General features: G+C 42.4%; 2 protein-coding genes across 2 annotated transcripts in view; one reads left to right on the top strand and one right to left on the bottom strand.

Moving 5' to 3' along the window:
• LOC110178001 (uncharacterized) overlaps positions 1-758 on the bottom strand; it is a 43,901-nt gene extending 43,143 nt beyond the window's left edge. The window contains exon 1 of the mRNA XM_086829101.1: positions 34-758. The gene's annotated coding sequence lies outside the window, so the exon portion shown is untranslated. The remainder of the gene's footprint in view (positions 1-33) is intronic.
• A 2,266-nt stretch (positions 759-3,024) lies between these two features.
• Positions 3,025-4,996, top strand: LOC110181065 (uncharacterized). The gene is made up of 4 exons (XM_020948739.2): positions 3,025-3,174; positions 3,247-3,641; positions 3,709-3,825; positions 3,883-4,996. The coding sequence occupies exons 1-4, from the start codon at positions 3,025-3,027 to the stop codon at positions 4,823-4,825; spliced, it is 1,605 nt and encodes a 534-aa protein (XP_020804398.2). The 3' UTR covers positions 4,826-4,996.
• The last annotated feature ends 2,176 nt before the right edge of the window (positions 4,997-7,172 follow it).

The following is a 7,172-nucleotide window of genomic DNA, read 5'->3' as shown; positions in this document are numbered from 1 at the left end:
CCACAGAAATTGAACTGCATCTGCTGCACTTACCATTCACATCACACGTTCAATCTGTTCACTTTGCTTGCGTACACGTAGTTAACCAAACAAGGATCGAAAGGCTGCAAAAAGTTCGAAACTATTTTTTGCCACGACCTCCACGCTAGGGCTAGGCCGAGCCAGAAGGAAAAAAATATATATGAAACCGCGGCCTAACTAAATTTCGTTGTCAAAACTTCAATTGTTGTTGTGCGGGGCCAGCAGCAGTAGCAGTACGAAAAGTTGGGGCCAAAACATTTTGACAGGCATCCCGGGCCGGAATATAAAAAAATTACTTGTGGATGCGGAAAATGCCAACGTGTGAGGCAACCCGAATCGGCCGAGTTTCAGTTACGAGAGCGCACTTAACTATCACGGCAAACTTTGCAGCACTTAACAACACTTGAGCGAAACTTTTGCCAACTCCAGCCGCATAGACTCCCGGCCAGCTAGTTGGGCAATGCGTTAGAGCCTCTTAACTGTGGCTAATTCGTGGTCATTGGTCGTCGTCGTCCAGCCAGCATACGAGTATTTTTTGGCGTCTTCTCTCCTTAGTTAACACCGCGATAGGACGAGCCACTCGTGAGCCGTGCTTGCAACCGCCTCGTCGAAGGAATCACCGCAAACTGTCTGAACTTAGCCAAGTCCCCAGACAGCAATCTGTTGGCCCGGTTCAGTCCTTGGCAGCAGCAGCAGCATCCCGAGTCTCCGGCCAGGAAACATCGCCTGGATTTATGAATGGTGCGATGTTTTTGGGAAACACTTTGGCAATGGAACAGCAACCGCGCATGCCCACGGGGCGTATGCAAGATTTATGACAGTTGCACAGACCGAAAGACATCGAACACGTGGCGGAGCACCAACAAGTGTGATAAGCGTGATAACGCCCGAACGCAAATTCAACTGTGATTCTCTTTTTTTTTTGTTTTTTTTTTGGTTTATTTTTTGCAACCCTCGGTCTGTGTGTGTCTAAGGTCAGGGACGATGACCGCAGGCCGCGGCGACAGAAAGTGATGGGAAGTATGCCAGAGAGTGAGAAAGAGGGGAAAATAAGATCGAGTACATATTAATCTAAAACGAAATTTAGAAATTATTCAATATATATTCTTAAGAGATTATGAAATCATCTAGAAATTTAAATAAAGCTTACATATTCAAGAGAAATATAAGGTTAATCCATTTAATTTTTATAGTCGAATTCAAAAGTACGATTATCTTTGCTCTTAGATAATTTATTTAAAATATCTAAACCATATGAATAACTTGAATTAAATACGTTTAATTTGCTGTAAGTCTCATTTCCTTCTGACAACACTTTCCTTAGCCACTGTTCTGTGTAGAAAAGTTCTTTACTCACCTATCAGGCAAATAACTCAATTAGTTTCACACTTCAGTTATCCAGATTTACCAGTTATCACCCACCAGTCTAGAGTTATCCAGCTATCAGGCCCTCTTCAATATATTCATTCAGAAATAATGCCGTAAGCAGATAAGTTCCGGTATTATAGTATTTTTCTTATCAGGCATCGACTGTTTACTCAATTATGCAATAGTTCGCACTGGATTGATGTTAATTAATTAACTGGCACACCGGGCTTGCGATGACTAAGATGGCCTGGCTATCCGGGTATCCCATCAATCCGACAAGTTTGCGGTGTGATCTGGAGAGACCTGGGGAGTTGGATGCACCCGGGGTGTGGCTGTCTCATTTATAATGCGCATTATTAACTGACGGCTTATGTCACGCCTGAATGGGCAAAGAGACCGACTTTGAGGGAAACCGCCAGAACGGAAGTACCCCAAAACCGCCAATCAATGCGAAGGCATGTGCATCCTACTGCTGGTGTCAAGCTCTAAGGACTTAAAGCTTTAAGATGCTGCAAACCGGAAGTGACCCTCGTTCCATTTGCATCGCAATCGGGAGCATCTTGTCCGCTGCACTCACTGAATTTTCCGCATTTGCGCCCAAAAAACAAATTCAGGAACTCTTAAAGCCATTTCGCCTTGCCTTTTGCCCGTTTTCTGTCTGTAATTTCATGTTAATATATGCATGCTGCTGAACTCCCGCCAACTTTCGGAGGTGGCATCCGCATTTTTGGAACGCCCGGCGCACCCACACAATGCAAATGGTGCAACAGGGCGTGGCTTTGGCCTCCCCTAAAAATATTGCAAGAATAATAAAATGCTGCTTCAGCGGGGAGTTCACTTAAAAAGGCCAACTAGTTTGCAGAGCGATTTGAAAGCAGCACGGGGTAAAATTAAAGTGCATACATGGCATGAACTTGGCTTAAATAGATGCGAAGAATATGCATTTGATACACTTTAATGTTTCAGTTTATTTGATATTTTCAATACTTAAAGTCAGTTACTTACATAAACGTAATTCAAATATATAAATGTATTGCCTAAAATTGAAATTAAGAATTAGTATTTAAGCTTAAAGAACATTACTTTTGAACCTTATTTCTTTACAATATATAAATATCGAGGTTGCAATGCATATGAGCATTACCTGATTATTTTCTAAGAAATCTTTCCCTTTTAATTAATAAATTTATCCAAGATTTAGATTAAAGGAAAACAATCACAAAGAACAATTTTTTTTGGTGTATCAGACCCCACATGGAGCGTTTCCCGACCTACTCATGGCTTAATCACTCACCTTACCTTTCGGAGGCGTTCCCGGAACGCTCCGTTGCCATGTCGCTAAAATATATGGTAGTCACTCCCATTTAAAACGGAAATTAAAAATATGTGCTACGCGGAGATTACGGAAGCCCAGCATAACAAACATCAGCTGATGTTGCCACTCCATGGTGTGAGTGCCAAGAATCTTCAACTAATCTGGCTTTCAGTTTTTGGATAAACTTTGGACTCTTTTTCGTCGAAATTTTTGATTAAGTGTGAAATTGATATGATAAACTGCCGGCCCCAAAGGCAATATAAAAAGACAATGGCATTGGCAATGGAAGCTCAGAAGCGAATTCAAATTGGACTAGCAAAATGCCGACCAAGGCAATTTTTCCCACCTTCTACAATAAGGAGACAAAAATATGGAGTGGCGTGCCCCGGGCCACGCTCTATGATCCGAACACCTCCATTGGCCAGGTCATATTCAATTCGCTAAAGTGCTGGCCCACCAATGTGATTCAGGTAGGTGCCGAAGGAGTTACCTCCCAGGGAGAGGAAACGCAGGGTCTGATGAGCTCGATTATATAAAAGTAGATCAACGACGACGATGGAACCGTGCTGACCAACGCCGATATGCTGGCCTATGCCACCCGCATTGCCCTGTACTTCAAGAGCGAGGGCCTGACCCAAGAGGATAGGGTCGGCATTATCGCCAATTCCAACACCTACGTGATTCCCCTGGCCACCGCCTGCTTCTTCCAAGCCACGCCCTTCCATGCCGTTAACTACTCCCGGGAGCCGGCCATCATTAAGGGTCTGTACTCGGTGACCAAGCCCAAGATCATGTTCATCGATGGTGCGGACTATGAGAAGATCAAAGAGATTACCCAAGAGTGGTCCCCCAAGCTGATCACACTGACGGGTCGCGTGGAAGGTGTGACTAGTATTGAGGATCTGGTGAAGCCCCATCCCGCCGAGAAGATTTATGCGTGAGTTCAGAGGAATTGTATATATAAATAATTATTATATTCAACTGAATCATACGATCACCTTTAGACCCGCTGCCTTGGTCAATGGTGGTGACCAAACCGCCGTGGTTCTGTGCTCTTCCGGAACTTCTGGCCTGCCCAAGGCCGTGGCTCTCTCCCACCGCCACGTGTGCACCACCAACTCGTGAGTGTTAAGGCATACAGTTCCTCATTTTCAATCTTAACCCAATCTAATTTGCAGGCTGTGCATCAGCACCGATGTGCTGTACACCAGTGCCACCATTGACTGGATGACTGGATTTTCGATTACCGTCATGAATCTCATTTGCGGCTTCACCCGCATCCTGTCCAGCAAACCCTTTAGCGCAGAAACAACCATCAATATAGTGTCCAAGTACAAGGTCACCTGCCTAGCCATGGCTCCCTGGCAGGCCTACGAGCTATACACCAGCCCCCTGGCCACTCCAGAATGCCTGAAGAGCCTGAACATCTCCTTCGTGATCGGTGGCTGGATATCGCTGGCTCTGCTGCGTCGCGCCCAGGATCTGATGCCCCACTGCTACGTCATGTTCTCATATGGAACCACGGAAACCGGTGTGGTTACCATCAATTGTGACCAGTCACTGGAATGTTCGGTGGGTCGACTGGCCCCTGGAATGAGGATAAAGATCCATGACGAAAACGGAAAGCAGTTGGGCGTGAATCAGACGGGTGAGATTCTCATCGACATTGGCATCAAGTGGGAGGGTTATCTGGCGAATCCGGAGGATACGGCTGCCACTATCCAGAACGGGTGGATCAACCTTGGCGACCTGGGCTACTTTGACGAGGACAACAACTTGTATCTGGTGGACCGCAAGAAGGACCTGCTAAAGTACAAGTCCAAGCACTATTGGCCCAATGAGATCGAGCAGGTGATCGCCGAGCTGCCGGAGGTGAAGCATGTCTGTGTCGTGGGTGTACGGGATGAGAAATATGGTGACGCTGCCGGAGCTTTGATCATCAAGAAGGAGGGCGCTGATATTAGTGCCGAGAAGATCTGTGAGCATGTGGCTCAGAAGCTGGTGGTGGAGTACAAGCACTTGAATGCCGGCGTCATCTTCGTTGACAAGTTCCCCAAGAATGCCAACGGCAAGGTTATGCGTAGTTTGGCCCGCCAGGTCTTTGAGGATACTAAAAATTAGGTTATGAAGAAGTGATCCCCACCTTAAATAATTAATAATATTTAATAATTATACATTTGAGTTACCTGTCTTTAAAATAGAGCCCAAAAAACTGTAGTCTTTGCCTCAAGGTTGATCTTTGCTACACCGTTATACGGTGTTAATTAAAAATTGAATTTAATAATAGTCAAATAAGTGTGTTTTATTTTATTTGAAATTACTGGAGAGTTTTTGTAAGCTAATAACTTTGATTATACTTTGTTTAATATTTTATTAACATATTTATGGGCCCGAGTTTTTAATTAAAACTAAATTCGTATAGCTTTGATAAGATAAAACTCATATCGGAAATATAGCAACAACCTTTCAGGCAAGAGAGATATCAAAGACTATGGTAACAAGAGTAAATATATGAACAATAGGAAGTGGCACGGCAAATCAATAAAATTACAATTTAAATAATAAAATGAAGGTAAATAAAGACCCATTATTACAATTTAAGCCCTTCAAATGAAATAAAATGGTTATTTAATGGAGTACAAGTACTTGAAATAGGACTTTTACCACATTTCTGGTTTCAACAGTCCGCATAATGGTCAATTTCCGTGCGAAAATGGCCAGCCCTTGATCCCTGTTGTTATATATGAACACCTTTTGTCATGGCAACTGCCGCCACGCCAAATGCAACAATTTACGGTTATGAAAATGAAAATGAAAATGTCGGGCAGTCCGAATGCTGCAATAATTTACCTTCCGGTCGATAGCGGCATTTTGTGTTTCCGGTTGTGTTCAACGGCTATCGCAACCGCTGTTTCCGCCGCTGCACATTGGCAATCTGCTCGATTTGGCCAAGGGTTATGCGCAGCTCGGATGGCCGGATCCGTAGTTCTTTGGTCAAGCAAATTCAATGTTTCACGTCCTGTTTTGTTTCTGGGTTTTTGGGAGAAGTGGGAGTGGATAGCTGTGAGCTTTGCTGATGCTAGAAACTGGAGTGTCCTGCGAGTCCTTGCTGTTTTTGGGCACACACACAGCCTTCCTCTTCGCTGCATTCTTGGCCGGCCATCGTCGCCATCATAAATTATTCAAATTTAAAGTCGTAAATAAACGCGCATAAACATAAACACAATCGTTGCGCTGAGCTGAGGGCCTGCTGCTGCCATTAGCCACGCCCACACGACATCTTTTCAGATTGCGGAGCCGGGAGGCGCCTCCATGAATTCTGTGGCAGATTGTTCAAATCGCTGGCTTCCTTCTTGACTCTGCAGCTTGCTGGATAGAATCTATTACATTATTCTGCGTTGCCAACAGAATCTGATACTCCAGAGACATGCCCTGAAAACGTTTGGATTTTATATGGAAATCTTCTCATTTTGTTACACATTTAATTATTTAATTACTCTTTATACCCTTAAAGGGTATAATTATTGTAGTCAGAAGTCAAAATCGCAGTGAAGAAATCATTTTCGACCCTATAAATCATATATATTCTTGATCAGCAGAATAGATCTGGCTATGTCATTAACTTTATAAAAACTAGCACAAAGCCGCTTTCAGAATTGAAATGATTGAATGCAAATAATGAATTTTCGGCTTAGTTATGCTCTAAATATATTACCATGATCCAATACCTAATTGCAAGGGTATACTCACTTCGGCTTCTCGAAGTAAGTTTCTTTTCTTTTTCGAATTTCAAATATATATTTTTAATGTCTTCCCAACTGTGTGGCGTATGAGTGATATTCCTCAAGCTACTTATATTACTCATACGCCATGTGGTAAGATGGAAATATTTTAAACTATTAAAGAGTATTTTTAAATTATTATTATACGTATTTTTATATTTATTATTTCAAACACAATGAAGGAATCATTTCCGACCCTATAAATCGTGTATATTCTTGATCAACATCAACAGCTGAGTCGATCTACCTAAAAACGAAAGAAAGAAATGTTATACATTTTTTAAAATTTGAATAAGATAACATCTTTAAAATTTTGAAAAATTGATAAAATTTTAAATTTTTTGTAAATTTTGAGTTGAGTTTGCAGATTTATAAGAAAAGCCTCCCGAATAAAAATTATTGCATTCCTTTTTTCCTTTGATATCATGATCCAATCGCAAAATGCAAGGGTAAATAACTGCTAACTTTCATGCATAAAATATTTCTCCAGTAAAACTCTTTAAAACTATGTAAGGTTCCTATAACTCTGATTGACATTTGCTCTCACGCACGGTTTGATTTTCGGGCTTAGTTTTGTTCAAATCTTCATCCAGACCAATCCTGGCGTTGACGCCTGGTGAATGTACTTAAGGCTTTTGACTCGACAGGCCATTGGCAATTGTTTGATTGACGGACACACTCTGGAA

This window comes from Drosophila serrata, unplaced genomic scaffold (genome assembly GCF_035046125.1).
Source record: "Drosophila serrata isolate PLE 108 unplaced genomic scaffold, ASM3504612v1 contig_184, whole genome shotgun sequence".
Classification (NCBI taxonomy): Eukaryota; Metazoa; Arthropoda; class Insecta; order Diptera; family Drosophilidae; genus Drosophila; species Drosophila serrata.
Note: the sequence above shows the minus strand (reverse complement) of the source record. Positions and strands in the feature narration are given on the sequence as shown.